At 42.1% G+C, this 23,247-nt stretch overlaps 1 protein-coding gene across 3 annotated transcripts in view; it reads right to left on the bottom strand.

The window, feature by feature from the left end:
• Positions 1-23,247, bottom strand: part of LOC139543695 (aryl hydrocarbon receptor-like) — a 48,515-nt gene that overhangs the window by 5,681 nt on the left and 19,587 nt on the right. For all 3 annotated transcript variants that reach the window (XM_071350015.1, XM_071350014.1, XM_071350022.1), the window contains 2 exons: positions 12,006-12,124; positions 11,805-11,894 (listed from right to left, as the gene is read on the bottom strand). In XM_071350015.1, the coding sequence (XP_071206116.1) occupies positions 11,805-11,894; positions 12,006-12,124 (209 nt within the window). The remainder of the gene's footprint in view (positions 1-11,804; positions 11,895-12,005; positions 12,125-23,247) is intronic.

Below are 23,247 nucleotides of genomic sequence, written 5' to 3'. Positions count from 1 at the left end.
AAAAAGTACAAAAAGGAAAATAATTCAACATAAATATGGGTTGTATTTACAATGGTGTTTGTTCTTCACTGGTTGCCCTTTTCTTGTGGCAACAGGTCACAGATCTGGCTGCTGGGATGTTAATCAAAATTGGGTTTGTTTTCGAATTCTTTGTGGGTCTGTGTAATCTGAGGGAAATATGTGTCTCTAATATGGTCATACATTTGGCAGGAGGTTAGGAAGTGCAATGTGCACATAGCCTGTCTTCTCTTCAGAGCCAGATCTGCCTACGGCGGCCTTTCTCAATAGCAAGGCTATGCTTACTGGGTCTGTACATAGTCAAGGATTTTCTTAATTTAGGGTCAGTCACGATGGTCAGGTATTCTGCCACAGTGTATACCTTACGAGGCTTCTCTCTAAGCCGAGACCTTAAAACTGAGGTATAGTCTTAATTCTGCTCTGCGTGCATTGTTTGGGGTTTTGCGTTGTACACCAAGTATTTTTTTGCAGAATTCTGCCTGCAGAGTCTCAATTGGGTGTTTGTCCCATTTTGTGATTTCTTGTTTGGGGAGTGGAACCCAGGCCTCACAATCATAGACGGCAATGGGTTCAGTAACTGGTTGAAGTATTTTTAGCCAGATCCAAATTGGAACGTTAAGTTGTATGTTCCTTCTGACGGCATAGAAGGCCTTTCTTGCCTTGTCGCTGAGATCGTTCATAGCCTTGTGGAAGTTACCTGTGGTGTTGATGTTTAGGCCGAGGTAGGTGTGATTCTTTGTGTGCTCTAGGGCAACAGTGTCTAGATAGAATTTGTATTTATTGTCTTGGCTACTGGACATTTTTTGGAACAGCATTATTTTTTGTCTTACTGAGATTCACTGCCAGGGCCCAAGTCTCACAGAATCTGAGCAGAAGATCTAGGTGCTGCTGTAGGCCTCCTAGGTTGGGGACAGAAGCACCAGATCATCTGCATCTCTCTCTTTGCCGCTCTCTGTCTGCCTGACAGAGAATTGGATTCCTTGCGTGAGAGCGTCGCATTAGGCCCAGTTGATTGTGATATTGGATTTCTCCATATTTCTTTTCTTTAATCCCTCATTCAGCCAGAACAACGGGGCTGCTTTGTGAGGACGGCTAGGTTTACACTGCTGGATCCACACTCACTCTTCAAAACATGCAGCTCTTTTGGCATATTTTCCACCACAGAAGGTTCCTGGTTTACTATATCATCAGGTAACTGTCCACTCCTCGGTGGTTTTAACCAAGAGGAAACTTCTCAACATGACACACATTACTGTACTGTACTTCTGATGAACGTAAGCTACTAGAAATCATAATGAATGAAGGCTTGAATTAATGTAAGAAAGAGAGAAAGAAAGACAGAAAGACATCAAAAGAAAGAAAGTAAGACCAGACTGATTCGCGTGGCTCTCCAGACCGAGAGGGTTGACTGAAATACAACCTCTTACCCTAACCATTAACCTATATCCTAATCTTACTCCTAACTCTAACCGTAGATTCAGAACAGATAGCTCATGCATTATCTCAACAGGTCTTGTTATATATCTGATGTTGTTGTCCTTTCTAGCATAGCCATCTCCTGAGTTCCATATCTCCCCTTCCTCCTTCATCCTCCATGTCTTTAAGGACTCTGACGGCAGCCATCTTTACTCTGTCAGAGCCGTCCAGAGACAAGGACCGGAGTGCTCTCTAATTCCTTGTTCACTGTCACGTCTGCTCCCGCTCTTCCCTCCCCCTGGCGCTTGAGGGCGCCAGATTGCCTTGCAATCACGCACACCTGCCTTCCCACATCACGCGCATCAGCGTTATTGGACTCACCTGGACTCACTTATCACCTGTTTATTTCCTCCCCTATATTTGTCAGTTCCCCAGCTCTGTTCCCCGCTGCTGCATTGATTGTTTTTTGTCTTTGTTTTCTGTTTGCTGACGCTGTTCCTGTCTCGTTTTATGTCCGTTATTTATTAAATGTTACTCCCCGTACCTGCTTCGTCAATCCATGTGACAGCTCACACTGCGGCCTTAACGCTCAAATCCGTTTTGGAATACTGACTGCGCAAACATCAAGTTACAAGTGACCAAATCGGATTTGTGTGTGTTCAGACAGCAGTCATGGCTACCCTAGTTGTCATAGTTATGTAATGAAACAGCAGGGAGCAGGTCTCGAACCCTCGACCTTCTAGCCCGAGGTCCGGCACGCTATCGACTGTGCCGCAAAAGCATGCTCAAGCGGCAGAGTCGATTTCCGCGCTTATAAACCATGGGTCGTTACAGTTATGACAGTGTGTGCGCAGTGGTGTAGGCTGATTGGTGGTGGTGCTCATGCTTTCTGTCACTCAGAAGGTGACGATGCCTGCCTGGGACTTTTCCCAGTTGCTTTGAATGTTCAACATCATAGTGTAAGAACAATTTTAAAGCCTCAAAGGATAAGATGATACAACTTTCAAAATGAGCCCTTTTTGGCTAGCCACAGCAGTCAACTTTCTAGCACATTCACTCATTTGTTTGTAAACAATTAACAAGCTAGTTAGCTAGTACCACGTCATGTTCTGGTTAAACTGTCAACAGATTAGCTAGCTTGCAACAAGATATGCCAAATAACAGTCTAAAAACCACTTGAGGTCAAATAAATCAGATTTGACAGTTCAGACACAAGTTGCATGGCCAGGAATCAGATTTGTATCAGACTTCAAACCACCTTCATAGGTAGCTTGAAATATCAGATTCCATGTGGCTTTTGGCTGTTCAGACTGGAGGAAAAAGAACAGATTTGAATAGGATATGCAAAGAAATAGGATTTGAGTCACTTCAAACTGCCAATGTGAACAAGGTTTCAGGACACAGAGCTTATAGTGGAAGGATAGGGTGATAGGGGAGAGAGAGAGACTGACGAAGGGAGAGACAGAGACTGACAGAATGAGATAAAGGGATGCAGGCAGTTACATAAAGGGGTTGTGGGAACACAGTGTCTCCTGAGAGAGTGATGAGGGAAAAGGAAGAGAAAAGACAAAACACAAACAGTGGAAACACGTTAACCTGTATCAGTCTGGACACAACGCAACTCACTGGGCACACACTGGCTGAATCAACATTGTTTGCATGTAATTTCAATGAAATGATGTTGAACCAACGTGGAATAGATGTTGAAATGATGTCTGTGTCCAGTAGGAAGTTGGTGGGTGTTAAAAGTAGTTGAAAGTTGGACAGTGTAGGTCAATGTTACTTATCTGTCCTAAATCAAATACTTAATAAGGCAAAAGCCAAAAGAGTTGAATATATACAGTATACCAAGGGTAACATTTGGTACATAAGGAATACAATAAAGTTATATTGTTTAACATAGAAGCTTGGATAATCATCAAGTTGCAGAATAATAATATGCCAATGGTGATTGCCATTATGGACGCGTTCCAATTCACTGATCTTTGGAGGCTTAAATACCTGGACCTTGTAAGATATACTTGGAGGAAGCTTAATCAAGCTAGCCGGATTGATTATTTTCTGGTATCTTTTTCTATGGTGCTAAAATTGAAAAAAATATTGATTGAGGATCAAATGCAATCAGACCATCAACTTATATCCCTCCAGGTAACAGACTTTACACGAGGATGGGATATTGGAAATGTAACCAGGGTTAATTGACAGACAGTACTTTCTTAACAGAAATGAAGGAATTCATAACAGATTTTTTATCGGCCACTCAATTTAGTTTTCATCCCAAAAACAAAAATGGTTTCGGTCAGCGGAGAAACGACTTACAACAGAAATAGAAAAATGTTTCAGTACATATCAATGATGTTGATGAATGTACTACAGAAGAACTGAATAATCTAGGCGCAAAACAAAAGGAGTTTGAGGAACTTATTCAGGAAGGATCGGGTTTCATTTATCTAAAAAAAACAAGCATTAGATGGAGAACGACAAAAAATGTATAACGTTTTTCCTAAACCTAGAACATAGAAACACGACCAGAAATAACCTACAGAAAATAGTTAAACGATGGCGAAATCCTTATTCTCATTTTGAATGAAAAAATTCATGTTAAACTCTCTGTGACACCCCAAAAATATTGTGATAGCATTATTACACAGGACGAACTACATTTGGCAATTGATTCCTTTTAGACGGGGAAAACCCCTGGCCTCGATATATCAAACTTTTAATGAACTACTGATAGGTCCACTACTATCAGACACACAAAAAGAAGGATTGATCGCTCTCCTACTGAAGCAGGAGCCAGGGAGCAATACAAAGACCCAGTATATATATATTTTTTGGGCATATCACCCTTCAACGTTGGAACGCAAAAGCATTGGCAAAGTGTATTGCTCATAGAATTAAAAAGGTCCTACCGGACATTATTCTTCTCGATCAGACGGGATTCTTAAAAGGAATATACACTACATGACCAAAAGTATGTGGACACCTGCTTGTCGAACATCTCATTCCAAAATCATTGGCATTAATATGGAGTTGGTCCCCTCTTTGCTGCTAATAACAGCCTCCACTCTTCTGTGAAGGCTTTCCACTAGACGCTACAGGGACTTGCTTCCATTCAGCCACAAGAGCATTAGTGAGGCTGATCTCGACAAACCAATTCTGTATGGACCTCGCTTTGTGCACGAGGCATTGTCATGCTGAAACAGGAAAGGGCCTTCCCCAAACTGTTGCCACAAAGTTGGAAGCACAGAAATGTCTAGAATGTCATTGTATGCTGTAGCGTTAAGAATTCCCTTCACTGGAACTAAGGTGCCAAGCCCAAACCATGAAAAACAGCCCCAAACATTATTCCTCCTCCACCAAACTTTACAGTTGGCACTATGCATTGGGGCAGGTAGCATTAACCAAACCCTGATTTGTCCGTTGGACTGCCAGATGGTGAAGCGTGATTCATCACTCCAGAGAATGCATTTCCACTGCTCCAGAGTCCAAATTCTGAGAGCTTTACACAACTCCAGCCAATGCTTGGCATTGCGCACGGTGATCTTAGGCTTGTGTGCGGCTGCTCGGCCATGGAAACCCATTTCATTAAGCTCCCGACAAACAGTTATTGTGCTGACGTTGCTTCCAGAAGCAGTTTGGAACTCGTAGTGAGTGTTGCAACCGAGGACAGATTATTGTTACGCGCTACGCGCTTCAGCGCTCTATGGTCCCGTTCTGTGAGCTTGCGTGTCCTACCACTTCACGGCAGAGCCGTTGTTGCTCCTAGACGTTTCCATTTCAAAATAACAGCACTTACAGTTGACTGGGGCAGCTCTAGCAGGACAAACATTTGACGTAATGACTTGTTGGAAAGGTGGCACCCTATGACTGTGCCACGTTGAAAGTCACTGAAATCTTCAGTAAGGCAATTCTACTGCCAATGTTTTCCTATGGAGAGTGCATGGCTGTGTGCTCGATTTTATATACCTGTCAGCAACGGGTGTGGCTGAAATAGCTAATTTGCACTAATTTGCAGGGGTGTCCACATACTTCTGTATATAACATGTATATTGGAGCCAAAATTTGAAATAATTGAAAACTATGAGAATACAGGGAAAAAATGTATCATCTTTATAGAGAAAGCCTTTGCTACAGTACATCTAGAATCTGTTTATAAGTGCCTGGATTTGTTCAACTTTGGAGAATATCTCATAAGATGGGTAAAAGTAATGTACAACAACACTATATATAAAATAATAAGTAATGGTTACTTCTCTGAAAATGTTGAACTGTTAAGAGGTGTAAAACAAGGTTGCCCTCTATCATCATACCTATTTATTATGGCCATTGAAGTGTTAGGGATAAAATTCAGATCCAACGATTACATTTAGGGGCTAATTGAGTACCTGGAGGTTTCACCAGTGGGTGTATGGGCGTATGGTGAAAATTATTTGCTTGGTGTACATATCCCGGAAAAGTCTAACGATCTTGCAACTATTAACTTTGATAGAAAACTTAGTAAAATAGATAGGATCTTGAAACCGTTGAGAGGGAAACACCTGTCCATCTACGGGTAAATTACCCTGATATTGCACTTTACATACAGTGCCTTCAGAGAGTAGTAATACTCCTTGACTTATTCCACATTTAGTTGTGTTACAGCATGAATTTGAAATGTACATTTTTTTATCACCCATCTACACACAATACCCCATAATGACAAAGTGAATACATATTTTTTTAAATTTTAGCAAATGTCTTGAAAATGAATTACAGAAATATATGACACCCTTGAGTTAATACTTTGTAGAAGCACCTTTGACAGCAATTACAGCTATGTATCTTTCTGGGTAAGTCTCTAAGAGCTTTCCACACCTATATTGTGCAACATTTGCTCTTTTTTTATTTTTTATTCTTCAAGCTCTGTGAAATTGGTTGTTGATCATTGCTAGACAATCATTTTCAGGTCTTGCCATAGATTTATCAGAAGTAGATTTAAGTCAAAACAGTAACTTGGCCACTCATGAACATTCACTGTCTTCTTGGTAAGCCACTCCAGTGTAGATTTGGCCATGTGTTTTAGGTTATTGTCCTGCTGAAAGGTGAATTCATCTCCCACTGTCTGGTGGAATGCAGACTGAACCAGGTTTTCCTCTAGGATTTTGTCCGTGCTTAGCTCTATTCTGTACATTTTCTATCCTGAAAAACTTCTTAATCCTTAACTATTACAAACATACCCATAACATGATGCAGCCACCACTATGGTTGAAAATATGGAGTACTCAGTAATGTGTTGTATTGGATTTGCCACAAACATAACACTTCGTATTGTATTCAGGACAAAAAGTGAATTGCTTTACCACATTTTTTTCAGTATTACTTTAGTGCCTTGTTGCAAACAGAATGCATGTTTTGCAATATTTTTTATTTTGTACAAGCTTCCTTCTTTTCACTCTGTTCATTAGGTTAGTATTGTGGAGTAACTACAATGTTGTTGATCCATCTTCAGTTTTCTCCTATTACAGCCGTTAAACTCTATAACTGTTTTAATGTCACCATAGGCCTCATATTGAATCCCTGAGCGGTTTCCTTTCTCTCCGGCAATTGAGTTAGGAAGAACACCTGTATCTTTTAGTGACTGGGTGTATTGATACACTATCCAAAGTGTAATTAATAACTTCACCATGCTCAAAGGGATATTCAATTTCTGTTGTTTTTTTAACCCATCTACCAATAGGTGCCCTTCTTTGCAAGGCATTGGAAAACGTCCCTGGTCTTTGTGGTTGAATCTGTGTTTGAAATTCACTGCTCGTGTAAGGGGTGCGTGTTGGTGGCAGGGAAGTCAGGCGCAGGAGAACGAACTTGGTATAAACTAAGTTGTTTAATAAATGCTGACAAAACTCCAAAACAACCAAAATGTACAAAATAACAAAGTGGGTACAAAACCCGTCGCATACCAACACTAAATAACACATCACATACAAACAAAACAATCTCCGACAAGGACATGAGGAGAAACGGGGTTAAATACACAACATGTAATTGATGGGATAGGAACCAGGTGTGAAGGAAGACAAGACAAAACCAATGGAAAGTGAAAAATGGATCAGTGATGGCTAGAAGGTCGGTGACGTCGACCGCCGAACACCGCCCGAACAAGGAGAGGGACCGACTTTGGCGGAAGTCGTGACAGCTTGACTGAGGGACCTTACAGATAATTGTATGTGTACAGTCGTGGCCAAAAGATTTGAGAATGACACAAATATTAATTTCCACAAAGTTTGCTGCTTCAGTGTCTTTAGATATTTTTGTCAGATGTTACTATGGAATACTGAAGTATAATTACAAGCATTTCATGAGTGTCAAAGGCTTTTATTGACAATTACATGAAGTTGATGCAGAGTCAATATTTGCAGTGTTGACCCTTCTTTTTCAAGACCTCTGCAATCCGCCCTGGCATGCTGTCAATTAACTTCTGGGCCACATCCTGACTGATGGCAGCCCATTCTTGCATAATCAATGTTTGGAGTTTGTCAGAATTTGTGGGTTTCTGTTTGTCCACCCGCCTCTTGAGGATTGACCACAAGTTCTCAATGGGATTAAAGGTCTGGGGAGTTTCCTGGCCATGTACCCAAATATCAATGTTTTGTTCCCCGAGCCACTTAGTTATCACTTTTGCCTTAGGGCAAGGTGCTCCATCATGCTGGAAAAGGTATTGTTCGTCACCAAACTGTTCCTGGATGGTTGGGAGAAGTTGCTCTCGGAGGATGTGTTGGTACCAATCTTTATTCATGGATGTGTTCTTAGGCAAAATTGTGAGTGAGCCCACTCCCTTGGCTGAGAAGCAACCCCACACATGAATGGTCTCAGGATGCTTTACTGTTGGCATGACACAGGACTGATGGTAGCGCTCACCTTGTCTTCTCCGGACAAGCTTTTTTCCAGATGCCCCAAACAATCGGAAAGGGGATTCATCAGAGAAACTGATTTTACCCCAGTCCTCAGCATTCCAATCCATGTACCTTTTGCAGAATATCAGACTGTCCCTGATGTTTTTCCTGGAGAGAAGTGGCTTCTTTGCTGCCCTTCTTGACACCAGGCCATCCTCCAAAAGTCTTCGCCTCACTGTGCGTGCAGATGCACTCACACCTGCCTGATGCCATTGCTGAGCAAGCTCTGTACTGGTGGTGCCACAATCCCGCAGCTGAATCAACTTTAGGAGATGGTCCTGGCGCTTGCTGGACTTTCTTGGGCGCCCTGAAGTCTTCTTCACAACAATTGAACCGCTCTCCTTGAAGTTCTTGAGTTCTTACTGGCAGCAATGTCCTTGCCTGTGAACCCTTTTGTGCAATGATGACGGCACGTGTTTCCTTGCAGGTAACCATGTTTGACAGAGTAAGAAGAAGGATTCCAAGCACCACTCTCCTTTTGAAGCTTCCAGTCTGTTATTCGAACTCAATCAGCAAGACAGAGTGATCTCCAGCCTTGTCCTCGTCAACACTCACACCTGTGTTAACGAGAGAATCACTGACATGATGTCAACTGGTCCTTTTGTGGCAAGGCTGAAATGCAGTGGAAATGTTTTTGGGGGATTCAGTTAATTTGCATGGCAAAGAGGGTCTTTGCAATTAATTGCAATTTATCTGATCACTCTTCATAACATTCTGGAGTATATGCAAATTGCCATCATACAAACTGAGGCAGCAGACTTTGTGAAAATGTATATTTGTGTCATTCTCAAAACTTTTGGCCACGACTTTAGGGTACAGAGATGAGGTAGTCATTAAAAATGCATGTAGAACACTAGTATAGCACACAGAGTGAGTCCACGCAACTTACTATGTGACTTAAGCTATTTTTTACTCCTGAACTTGCCATAACAAATGGGTTGAATACTTATTGACTAAAGAAAATTCAGCTTATCCTTTTTAATTAATATGTACACATTTTCAAAAACATAGTTCCATTTTGACATTATTGGGTATTGTGTGTAGGCCAGTGTCCCAAAATCTCAATTTAGTCTATTTAAAATTCAAGCTGTAACACAAAAAAAATGAAAAAGTCAAGGGGTGTGAATACTTTCTGAAGGCACTGTATGTATTCATGGCTCTACTGACTCCAGGAGGATCATGTGAAAAAAAAATCCTACATTTGATCTGAAATGGAAAACCAGACAAAGTTAAATATTAAGGCATTAAATCTCTCACTTAAACCGAAAATATATCGAAATCCAAACTGCTTTTCCAGCAGGTTACTAACAGAGGCACATCCAATGTCCAAAAGGGGTCTCTTTGCCTTAAAACCAACCATTACCGGTGGATTGACAATGGAATCCTGTTTGAAGTATCCTCCTTTCTAAATGAAGCCATACAGAGATGGTTATAATTACAATTTCATCCTCCAAAAGAAGCAGAACAAATATTACAGATAATAATATGGCTCAACTCCAACGTACTGATAGAGGAAAGCCACATTTTCTTAGATGTATAAGGAAGGTATGTTTGACTTACATAACATTTCGTCACACAATCAATTAAAAAAGGTGTATGGCGATGCATGCTCAATACAAAAGTATAACCAACTCATTGCAGCTCTGCCACAAAAATCGAGGAGGCAATTATTCAAAAGAGAAAGGAATGAATTAGTTTGACTCCAATCAAAACCTTGTGCGGCTTAAAATGACTAGTATAAAAGGTTGAGAGGTTTGATAACTATAAGGCATAAAAGTCAAGATAGTTGAGAACAGATTTTTGATGTCTCAGTACCATGGGATCAAGTTTATGAACTGATATACAGAACCACATTTGACGCATCAATCCGTTCTTTTCTATTTAAAATATTATATTCAGTGCATTCGGAAAGTATTCAGACCCCTTGACTTATTCCACAGTGACGTTACAGCCTTATTCTAAAATGGATTAAAAAATAATAATTCCCTCCAATCTACAAACAATACCCCATAATGATAAAGCAAAAACTGAAATATTACATTTACTGTACATATGTATTCAGACCCTTTACTCAGTACTTTGTTGAAGCACCTTTGGCAGCGATTACAGTCCTCTTGGGTATGACGCTACAAGCTTGGCACACCTGTATTTGGGGAGTATCTCCCATTCTTCTCTGCAGATCCTCTCAAGCTCTGTCAGGTTGGATGGGGAGCGTCGCTGCACAGCTATTTTCAGGTCTCTCCAGAGATGTTTGATCGGGTTCAAGTCTGGCTGGACCACTTAAGGACATTCAAAGAGTTGTCCCAAAGAGACTTGTCCACTCTTGTGTTGTCTTGGCTGTGTGCTTAGGGTCGTTGTCCTCTTGGAAGGTGAACCTTTGCCCCATTCTGAGGTACTGAGAGCTCTGGAGCAGATTTTCATCAAGGATCTCTCTGCACTTTGCTCCGTTCATCTTTGCCTTGATCCTGACTAGTCTCCCAGTCCCTGCTGCTGTAAAACACCCCCACAGCATGATGCTGCCACCCCCATGCATTACCGTAGGGATGGTGCCAGGTTTCCTCCAGACGTGACGCTTGGCATTCAGGCCAAAAAGTTCAATCTTGTTTTCATCAGACCAGCGAATCTTGTTTCTCATGGTCTGAGTCCTTTAGGTGCCTTTTGGCAAACTCCAAGCTGGCTGTCATGTGCCTTTTACTGAGGAGTGGCTTCCGTCTGGATATTCTACCATAAAGACCTGATTGGTAGTGTGCTGCAGAGATGATTGTCCTTCTGGAAGGTTCTCCCACCTCCACTGAGGAGCTCTGAGAGTGACCATCAGGTTCTTGGCCACCTCCGTGACCAAAGCCCTTCTCCCCCGATTGCTCAGTTTGGCCAGGCGGCCAGCTCTAGGAAGTATCTTGGTGGTTCCAAACTTCTTTCATTTAAGAATGATGGAGGCCATTGTGTTCCTGGGGACCTTCAGAGCAGCTGAAATGTTTTGGTATCCTTCCCCATATCAGTGCCTCAACACAATCCTGTCTCAGAGCTCTACGGACCATTTATTCAACCTCATGGCTTGGTTTTTGCTTTGACATGTTCTGTCAACTGTGGGACCTTATATAGACAGGTGTGTGCCTTTCCAAATTATGTCCAATCAATGGAATTTACCTTAATTGGACTCCAATTAAGTTGTATACCCATCTCAAAGATGATCAATGGAAACAGGATGCACCTGAGCCCAATTTCGAGTCTCATGTCAAAAGATCTGAATACTTGTTAATGTGATATTTCAGTTTTTATTTTGAAATAAAAAAACATGTTTCTGCTTTGTCATCATGGGGTATTGTGTGCAGATTGCTGAGCATTTTTATTTCTTGTATCCATTTTAGAATAAGGCTGTAACGTAACAAAATGTGGAAAGAGTCAAGGGGTCTGAATATTTTCCCGAAGGCGCTGTACCTGGTGGAAGCGCAGGTAGTCCTGGATGGTTGGAGAGGCGTAGAAGATGGAGCCATCAGTGGTCACCACCAGGACAAAACCATTCAGGGCCTACGCAGAGAGAGAGGATACATGAGACACACACAAACAGACGCACACACACACAGAGCATACCTGACATACACACACACAGAAAAAACACACACACACACACAGCTATACCTGCAGCAGTAGGATTCCCTCTGAGAGGCTGACTCCGTCTATAGAAGTGGGTGTCCATCCGGTCCTCCCGTTCCCATTGACGAGGGCGGCCGGCCACTCACTCTTCTTCTGGAGGGTCGCTGCAACACAGGAGAGGAGATGAAACACGACTTCGTTCGTTAGTCCTTAAATGTATTTATAGCGTACAGTACACACCTGAGATGGAGACAGTCTGAAGCCTTCGAGACCCTGGGGGAATGCCCACTGCCATTTTTTATTGACAGGTAAATATTTAAAGCCCCTATTAAGCTAATAAATGATGGGTTAATACGCATAAGATTCTAACAAACTACAAATCGCTGTCTTTAGACAGAATAACTGTTTGGCCGTTTGATAGGAATCATCCGACAGAGGTTCATCCAGGTCTGATTTTTTTTAAATTAGGAGATGGGCTGTAAGGCTGTGCAGGACGTGCAGCTCAGTTTCCACCTCATTTTGTGGGCAGTGTGCACAGTCTTCTCTTGAGAGCCAGGTCTGCCTACGGCGGGCGGCCTTTCTCAATAGCAAAACTATGCTCACTGAGTCTGTCATAGTCAAAGTTTAAGTTTGGGTCAGTCACAGTGGTCAGGTATTCTGCCACTGTGTAGTCTCTGTTTAGGGCCAAATAGCATTCTAGTTTGCTCTGTTTTTTTGTTAATTCTTTCCAATGTGTCAAGCAATTATCTTTTTGTTTTCACATGATTTGGTTGGGTCTAATTGTGTTGCTGTCCTGAGGCTCTGTGGGGTGTGTTTGTGTTTGTGAACAGAGCCCCAGGACCAGCTTGCTTAGGGGAATCTTCTCCAGGTGCATCTGTCTGTAGGTGATGGCTTTGATATGGAAGGTTCGGGAATCGCTTCCTTTTAGGTGGTTGTAGAATTTAAGGGCTCTTATCTGGATTTTGATAGTTAGCGGGTATCGGCCTAATTCTGCTCTGCATGCATTATTTGGTGTTTTACGTTGTACGTGGAGGATATTTTAGCAGAGTCTCAATTTGGTTTTTGTCCCCTTTTGTGAATTCTTGGTTGGTGAGCGGACCCCAGACCTCACAACCATAAACGGCAATGGGTTCTATAACTGATTCAAGTATGTTTAGCCAGATATGTCAAATTTTATGTTCATTTTGATGGCTTAGAAGGCCCTTCTTGCTTTGTCTCTCAGATCGTTCACAGCTTTGTGGAAGTTACCTGTGGCGCTGATGTTTAGGCCGAGGTATGTATAGTTTTTTGTGTGCTCTAGTGCAACGGTGTCTAGATGGATTTTGTATTTGTGGTCCTGGCAACTGGACCTTTTTTGGAACACCATTATTTTTGTTTTACTGAGATTTACTGTCAGGGCCCAGGTCTGACAGAATCTGTGCAGAAGATCTACAGTTGAAGTCAGAAGTTTACATACACATATGTTGGAGTCATTAAAACTCATTTTTCAACCACTCCACAAATTTCTTGTTAACAAACTATAGTTTTGGCAAGTCGGTTAGGACATCTACTTTGTGCATGACACAAGTAATGCCTGATGAACCAAAAATAGAACTGTTTGGCCATAATGACCATCGCTATGTTTGGAGGACAAAGAGGGAGGCTTGCAAGCCGAAGAACACCATCCCAACCGTGAAGCACGGGGGTGGCAGCATCATGTTGTGGGGGTGCTTGCTGCAGGAGGGACTGGTGCACTTCACAAAATAGATGGCTTCATGAGGAAGCAAAATTATATGGATATATTGAAGCAACATCTCAAGACATCAGTCAGGAAGTTAAAGCTTGGTCGCAAATGGGTCTTCCAAATGGACAATGACCCCAAGCATACTTCCAAAGTTGTGGCAAAATGGCTTAAGGACAACAAAGTCAAGGTATTGGAGTGGCCATCACAAAGCCCCGACTTCAATCCTATAGAAAGTTTGTGGGCAGAACTGAAAAAGCGTGTGCGAGCAAGGAGGCCTACAAACCTGATTCAGTGACACCAGCTCTGTCAGGAGGAATGGGCCAAAACTCACCCAACTTATTGGGGGAAGCTCCCCGAAATGTTCGGCTCCCCGAAATGTTGGACCCAAGTTAACAATTTAAAGGCAATGCTACCAAATACTAATTGAGCGTATGTAAACTTCTGACCCACTGGGAATGTGATGAAAGAAAGAAATGCTGAAATAAATCATTCTCTCTACTATTATTCTGACATTTCACATTCTTAAAATAAAGTGGTGATCCTAACTGACCTAAGACAGGGAATTTTTTACTAGGATTAAATGTCAGGAATTGTGAAAAACTGAGTTTAAATGTATCTGGCTAAGGTGTATGTAAACGTCCGACTTCAACTGTAGGTGCTGCTGTAGGCCCTCCTTGGTTGGGGACAGAAGCACCAGATCATCAGCAAACAGTAGACATTTGACTTCAGATTCTAGTCCGCTGCAATACGTCCCTGCTCATGTTTCACTGGGCTATTTCTGGAACAGACAAGAGTATCAGTGACTTCCTACAGGCCTTACACACACAACACACACACACACAATACACAACACACACACACACACACTAGCAGCCCTCCCCTGTGTGAGTATGACAACAGGACATGGCAGAAAGCAGAGGAAATGATTATCGCTTCATATGAGCCGTGTGTGTGGAGGGTCACCAGATAACTCATGGCGGTCGTTTGGCTTGTCAGCGGCAGCAGTTTTATGGCTGTAGTCCTTAGCTTGAAGTCTGTATTAGTCAGGCTTCTGGTTCTAAAGGCAGTAGTTGAAGGTCTGTGTTCTCTAGGCCAGTTGTAATCTAATCTATGTTCTCTGGCTGGCGTTCATTCAGCACTGCGATCCTCCTTTCCTTCTCCCAATGACTCAACGGCACGGCAACAAACTCCCCCGTCTTGACTCTTTATCTCCAAGCCCCCTTCCCCTCCTTACAAAATCAAGAACTCTTTGATGAACTAGCATCTCTCCACAACCTAAAAGCTAAAAGAGTCAGGACTATGTACACATTTCTTTCACTGCAGACTCAAAGCATCATAATGCCACTGAATACATCCAGCACTGCAAAAGTAGTGAGCACACAGACCTGTACAAAATGTGTGAAATATTTAACTTCATTCAATAAAACATAACAAATTGGAAAGATTTAGTAAAGGGAACTTTCCACTTTCATAACTTGTCGCTCTACACAGTTACCCTATACCCTCTGTCTAACCTCCCTCGCTTTGTTTTGTCCCCCTTCACTAGCATCCCTTCCTGCCTCCCTTCCTCTTCCTCTAGTCTCTCTCAATCCTTTACTGGGCTCTGTGTGCTGGCGAGGTGAAGAGTTCACACAAACACGCTGCACGCCACGCCAGAGAGATGGGGTCTGTGAGACGGGGGGGGGGGGGGGGGGCTAGACTGGCTCTCTACACTACACTACAATACAGGATATGCAGCTTTACTTGATATTCAATTTGGTTTAGATCTGGTTTCAGGTCCGGTTTCAGGTATCCTAGAGACAGAGGCGGGGGAGACTACACTACAGTACTGTACATTCAGAGAGTTAGTTTAGGTTAAGTTTAGGTTTCAGTTCCGGTCCGGTTACATGGGAGATGAGGGGCGCACACTCGAAGGGAAACTACAGTAGTCCAGTCAGAGCCAGTTCATCTACACACACACACACACCTGGCTGGACCACATGAAAGGGATGGCAGGTGCGTGTGTATGTGTGTGTTCTGATACTGCCCCAGTTGGAGAGGAAGTACAGGCAGAAGGATGTGACAGGATACAAAAAGCATTACTATGAAACACAACACATCAGCATGTCCTGTCCTGTTCTCCTACACTGCCCTGTCATATACTGCCCTGTCCTGTCATATACTGCCCTGTCATATACTGCCCTGTCCTGTCATATACTGTCCTGTCTTATACTGCCCTGTCCTGTGGTCCTATACTGTCCTGTCATATACTGCCCTGTCCTGTCATATCCTGCCCTGCCCTGTCCTGTGGTCCTATACTGTCCTGTCCTGTTGTTCTATACTGTCCTGTCACATACTGCCCTGTGGTCCTATACTGTCCTGTTCTCCTATACTATACTGTCCTGTCATATACTGTCCAGTCCTGTTTTCCTATACTGTCCTGTCACATGCTGTCCTGTCATATACTGCCCTGTCCTGTTGTCCTCTACTGTCCTGTCATATACTGTCCTGTCATATACTGTCCTGTCACATACTGTCCTGTCCTGTTCTCCTATACCGTTCTGTCCTGTCCTCCTATACTGTCCTGTCTTGTCTTTTACTGTCCTGTCCTCCTATACCATCCTGTCCTCCTATACTGTCCTGTCCTCCTTAACTGTCATGTCATATACTGTCCCATCCTCCTATACTGTCCTGTCCTGTCATATACTGTCCTGTGTGTCCTTTCCTCCTATATTGTCCTTTACTCTCCTGTCCTATACTATCCTGTCTTTTTAATTTTTATTTTAAAAGTTATTGAGGGGCCGGGGAGTCAGGGAGTATTACCGCACATACACACCCCGTGTACCAGCCGCCCACACACACACACACACACACACACACACACACACACACACACACACACACACACACACACACACACACACACACACACACACACACACACACACACACACACACACACACACACACACACACACACACACACACGGCAGTCAAACTCCTATTCACACTGCACTATATGCACACTACATGAGGCTCTCTCACACCACACAAAGGGCATACACATACTGTACACATACTGTACACATACTGTACACCAGTGGAGGCTGGCTCATATTAATGGGTGGAATGGAATGGTATCAACCACATGGAAACCACGTGTTTGATTCCATTGACTCCATTCTAGCCATTATTATGAGCTGTCCTCCCCTCAGAAGCCTCCACTGCTGTACACACACTGTACACATACTATATACATACTGTACACACAAAAATCCTGACTTGAAATATTGGCTTGTGCCTGTCTGCAACCAGTTGGTGCTAAACATTGGTAGGCTAAGTATGTTAAAGACACTTTAATCACTTGGTGTAACAGAGGTAGTACAGTCAACTCCTGGCAGCTGAGGCAGTTGTGACAGACAGTGTGCACTAAACTAGAGCATGTAGTTATCAGGAGCTATTCAAATAGAAGTAGTTGAAATCTGTATTACACTTAAACAGAGTTTGCACACTTATCAGGAGTTGACTGTTCATCTTAACAATATCCAATCCATTAGAGGATTGTGAACAACTCAACTCAATTCCAAGGGGCTTTTTGGCGTGGGAAACCTATGTGGGCGTTGCCAAAGCAAGTGAAATAAATAAACAAAAATGACAGTGGAAACTGTGGTGTGGTAGGCCAGGGTTAGGTTAATGACTGAACTAACTGGGCCTCAACCCTGCTCACCCCTCCCCCCTTACCCCCTCACCTTTTCTTATCAACAAACACAGGAAACAGGCCTGATGATTAGCCAGGCACGTAGGGATGTGCATCTTTCCCTTTCAAGACGATTTGATATGTATCTAGATACATGTGCTCTGATACGATACAGGAATGATACGTTTTGGTTTGAAACGATTCAATGCGATTCGGTTTATTAGAGGAACGAATCGATGCGATTCGGTTTGATTAGAGGAACGAATCGATGCGATTCGGTTTGATGCGATAAGATTCGATGCATTAACAGTTGTTGCATAAACACATACATTTTTCATTCTAAATTAAAATCTGCTGATGATGGAGCTCATGAGCTGGGCCTCTCTGAGCTGGATCTGTCTGAGCTTACTCTCACCCTGTGTGTGTGTGTGTGTGTGTGTGTGTGTGTGTGTGTGTGTGTGTGTGTGTGTGTGTGTGTGTGTGTGTGTGTGTGTGTGTGTGTGTGTGTGTGTGTGTGTGTGTGTGTGTGTGTGTGTGTGTGTGTGTGTGTGTGTGTGTGTGTGTGTGTGTGTGTGTGTGTGTGTGTGTGTGTGTGTGTGTGTGTGTGTAAATTATGTACAGAGTTTACAAAACATAAAAACATTAGGAACACCTTCCTAATATTGAGTTGCACTCCATTTTGCCTCAGAACAGCCTCAAATCATTGGGACTACAAGGCACCGAAAATGCTCCACAGGGATGCTGCTCCAAGTTGGCTGGATGCCTTTTGGTGGTGGACCATTCTTGGTACACAAGGGAAACTGTTGAGCGTGAAAAACCCAGCAGCATTGCAGTTCTTGACACAATCAAACCGGTGCGTCTGGCACCTTACTACCATACCCCTTTCAAAGGCACTTCAATATTTTGCCTTGCCCATAGACCCTCTAAATGGTACACATACACAATCCATGTCTCAATTGTCTCAAGGTTTAAAAATCCTCCTTTAACATGTCTCCTCCCCTTCATCTATGCTGATTGAAGTGGATTTAACAAGTGACATCAATAAGATATCATAGCTTTCACCTGGATTCATGTAATGGAAATGTTTTGTACGCTCAGTGTATATGTCAATGGTGTATGCAGTCACCTGAGCTGAGCCATAAGGGAGACTAGTGGGCATCTACCACCCCACTATCAGATTGGGGGAGGGGGGGCAATGCAGCCTGTTTTTCTCCCCCCACTTTTGATCTGAAATTCACCATCACTTACTTGTCATTTTTCCAGATTAAAATTGTTTGAGCTAGTAATGTGTAAATATTTATCTTTAAAAATGATCAATGACATAGCCAATGAATATATAGCTTTGAATTTCACCCCCGTCTCAAAATTGAATGGTTTTGACTGTTTGGAAGTTTTTCTGGAGCGCTTCTCCTCCTGCTTGGACCATGTAGTGCCGCTTGCAAAAGTGATTGCTGTCCTCGTTTTGAAATGATCAACTTTACCCTGTATATCTAAAAATGACCATATACACTGATTGTTTAAAGCAAAAACACAATTTTCAAATTACATTGATTCAAATTACAACAGTGCACAGTTTGACTCGGGGTTGATTGGCATGCAAAATAACTTGTAGATCAATGACTGTCAACGTACTTACATGTTTAGTTCATACACTGAAGGAGAGGACAGTGGTCACAAAATATGAGATGTATTTTTTGGAAGGTAGAAAGAAAATAATATGAGCAAAAATTGTCAGTGAACCGACGATTCGTAACGTTTGAATCGATTTTCTGACCAATGAACGCTACATTTGTATCGGTTTGGGGTCCCACAGACCGATGCACTCATCTTAAACATTTGAACCTGTGGGGATTCCTTACATCCTTACAGCCAGGCCATAACACACACAGCTGCACCAACGCTCAGATACACACATCTGATTGGCCCTGGGGGTTGATGACAGCGCGACCTCAAATAACAAAAGTGAATGTAGCCAGTGGGCAACAACAACAACATCATAATAAAGGTTCTCTGGATAAGTATAAGCTAAGGCTCCCTGTTGCTATGGGGAGAGGGAGTAACCATGGTAACCAACACTAGGCGATGTGGATAGCCTCACCTGGGGCTTATTCACAAGGGTGCCATGTTTATAGAGTGCTGAGATGGAAATGTGTTATCTAGAACAGACATGGTACTAAGAATAACAAATCCTATCAGCTCTATACTGTATATTTCTATCTGCAATGTTTCTGATCTATACATTGGCTTACCTTAAAGCACAGACCTTTAGTCCACTAAGTATACATCAGTGGCAGTCAGTGCCATTTAAGATGAGGAAGGACGATAATTGTTTTTTATGAGTAAGGCCTTATTTCTAATACAGCATATTGGGTGACTGTCATTCATATTCCATTCATCCAGTTCAATGTCACATCGATAGGTTTAGGCTACTACATGATACTCAAATTTTCCCTATACCCATCATGAGGTTGCTACAACCTAGCCTATGAAATAAAGTTTACAACGTAGGTGCACACAGGTCAAGAGAAATATTTGAGGTGACAGACAGTGACACATGGGCAGACAGTGGCACATTCAATACCACCTTGCACACTCTTGCCTGCATCTAGCTGATCTAGGGTGCAATTCTATTGGACAAATTCATGTATGTTTATCCCCGTTTCGTTCCGCTTGCTTCCGATTAAGAAACGTTTTTCAACAGAATCCGCTAAATTAATATACCCCTGATCACAAGTAAACACAGTTCACTTTCATAGCAGCCACGTTGTATTCCTTCTTGCATCTACATGCTCTCCTCCTCTCACCTTCTCCCTTCGCTTGTGGACTTCAGTGCACAACACATCAGCTGTCTGTGACCAGGCGAAAAAACCTTTCCAAGCCAAACCATATCATAACCACTAACCGCTACACACAGCTAAATTAGCTAAAGTAACATCATAGTCAACATAGCTACTAGAACTAACAAGTTAGTAAATCCGCTCCAATCATGCAGTACAGTGTACAGTCAGTAAGCAGTTTAGCAGTTACACCGGTGGGCCCCAGTGGCAATAAATTAATTAAACAAAAAGCTTACCTTCACTTGGAAGAGTTCCAGTGTTGGATAGTCATAGCCCACTAGCTAACATATTATCCCTCTGTTTGAGCCAGGTGTTGGAGTACGCTAAACTAGATAGCTGCAGTTCTCCCTCTCTCTCTCTCTCTCACTTCTCCTCCATTTTTGAAGAAATTAATTTGTTCAAAACTGTTCAACTATTGTTTTCCTCTCTCTCTGAGTCAACTACTCACCACATTTTATGCACTGCAGTGCTAGCTAGCTGTAGCGTATGCTTTCAGTACTAGATTGATTCTCTGATCCTTTGATCAGGTGGACAATATGTTGTTTCATGCTGCAAGAGCTCTGATAGGTTCGAGGACGTCCTCCAGAAGTTGTCATAATTACTATGTAAGTCTATGGAAGGGGGTGAGAACCATGAGCCTCCTAAGTTTTGTATTGAAGTCAATGTACCCAGAGGAGGACGGAAGCTAGCTGTCCTCCAGCTACACCATGGTGCTACCCTACAGAGTTTTGTTGAGGCTACTGTCGAGTGAATATATTTAGTATAGTTTTATCTAAAGAGGATAACTTTTTTAATTTGTCACTATTTTTATGAAATTCACTGAGGAACCTCCACTGGTACACAGAAAGTTCCTGTCTGTTTGTTACCCATCCTCATCAAATAAATGTGTGTGTTTGGACACCAAAACACATTGAGACACTATTTTACTGTAATAGAGGAGAAGCTACCTTTTCTAACGATACCCTTTTTATGTCTCAACTACTCAAATTGCACACAGAGAAGACACTACTAAAATGAGAGTATCAATGAAGATTGATTCTGGAAAATGAATGCCCAGTTTGCAGAGCCCAGTTTGCAGTACTTTAAAGTAAAAATACTTTAAAGTACTACTTAAGTCATTTTGGGGGGAATCTGTACTTTACTTTACTATTTTGGACAACTTTTACATTTACTTCACTACATTCCTAAAGAAAATATTGTACTTCTTACTCCATACATTTTCCCTGAGAACCAAACGCACTCTTACATTTTGAATGCTTAGCAGGACAGGAAAATGGTCAAATTCATGCACTTATCAAGAGAACACGTGGTCATCCCTACTGTCTCTGATCTGGCAGACTCACTAAACACAAAAGCATCTTTTGTAAATAATGTCTGAGTGTTGGAGTGTGCCCCTGGCTATCCATACATTTTAAAAACAAGAAAATAGTGCCATCTGCTTTGCCCCTTTACCCCTACCTACATGTACATATTATCTCAATTAGCTCAACTAAGCTGTTCCTCAGCACATTGACTCGATACCTGTATCCCCTGTATATACTGTAGCCTTGTTATTGTTAGTATATTGTGTTACTTTAGTTTATTTAGTAAATAAATATTTTCTTAACTCTATTTTTCTTAAAACTGCATTGTTGGTTAAGGGTTTGTAAGTAATCATTTCACGGTAAGGTCTACACCTGTTGTAGTCGGTGCATGTGACAAATACATTTTGATTTGATTAATATACAGATTTTTAAAGGATTTATACTTTTACTTTTGATACTTGAATACATGTAAAAACCAAAATACTTTTAGACTTTTACTCAAGTAGAATTTCACTGGCTGACTTTCATTTTTACTTGAGTAACTTTTTATTAAGGTATCTAAACTTTTACTCAAGTATGACAATTGGGTACTTTTCCCACCACTGCCAGTTTGTCGCGTGCGGCTTAACAGTAACACATACCGCTAGCAGCATTTTAGCCTAAGACTGTTATACTAGCTGTGTAGTCAATGTTTTAGAAATGTGCAATAAGCAGAAAACACAATTATTGTTATGCTGGTGAATGAGGACCCAAAAGCGACGTAATAGAAACAGAGTCTTTATTCCAGTCTTAAACAAACAATGATTCTCCTGGATATTATCAAAGGTAAATCCAAAACAGGAAACTGAAATCCTCTCGTCAGTAGAGAGGAACGACTGGAGACGCGACCACAGACTGCAGGTCGCTTCAGGAAGGCACAGGCCGTAGCTGACATAGACACCTGCTCACACGCAGCATCTGAAGAAGGCAAAAACACGACAGGGCGGAACAAGGACACAGAACAGCAAACATCAAACAAGAATCCGACAAGGACAGAAGCGGAAAACAGAGGGAGAAATAGGGACTCTAATCAGAGGGCAAAATAGGGGACAGGTGTGAAAGAGTAAATGAGGTCGTTAGGAGAATGAGAAACAGCTGGGAGCAGGAACGGAACGATAGAGAGAGAGAGCGGGAGAGGGAAAGAGGGAGGAGGAGAGAGAGGGATAGAAAGAGGGAAATAACCTAATAAGACCAGCAGAGGGAAGCACAGGGACAAGACATGATGATCAAAGACAAAACATGACAATTATATTAGGAATTGGCAACTCGTTCTCATTCTGAGAAATAAGGTAGGCCACTTGATTTCATCATCTGAACAAAGTGGACACGCTAACATGCTTTTCGAACAGTTGGAGATGGACAGAAGGGTGTGTTCATAACAATTCAACTGTTCAACCTTGTTAGCTAACAGATAGATCCAAGTTGGCTAAACTTTAAATATAAAGACTAGCTGGCTAATCACCAGCATGTGGGCTTGAGAGATTGTTGATGAGACCTGTGTTCATTTTCTATAGCCTAATGCCTGCTACAAGAAGTTAGTCATTATTAGTGAATGTGCATTATGCAGATTCTAGTTAAAATTGAAACAAATAAGGTCATTTTCATAGACAGACTTGAAAACCAGATCAGTGATTATTGCAAAAAAAATAGCAGGCTAAACTATTTTGATAAAATAATTGAATTATTAGTGGGTCTTATGGTTGTGGAA

This window comes from Salvelinus alpinus, chromosome 18 (assembly GCF_045679555.1).
Source record: "Salvelinus alpinus chromosome 18, SLU_Salpinus.1, whole genome shotgun sequence".
NCBI classification, from domain to species: domain Eukaryota; kingdom Metazoa; phylum Chordata; class Actinopteri; order Salmoniformes; family Salmonidae; genus Salvelinus; species Salvelinus alpinus.
This window is presented reverse-complemented; position numbering and strand designations above follow the sequence as displayed.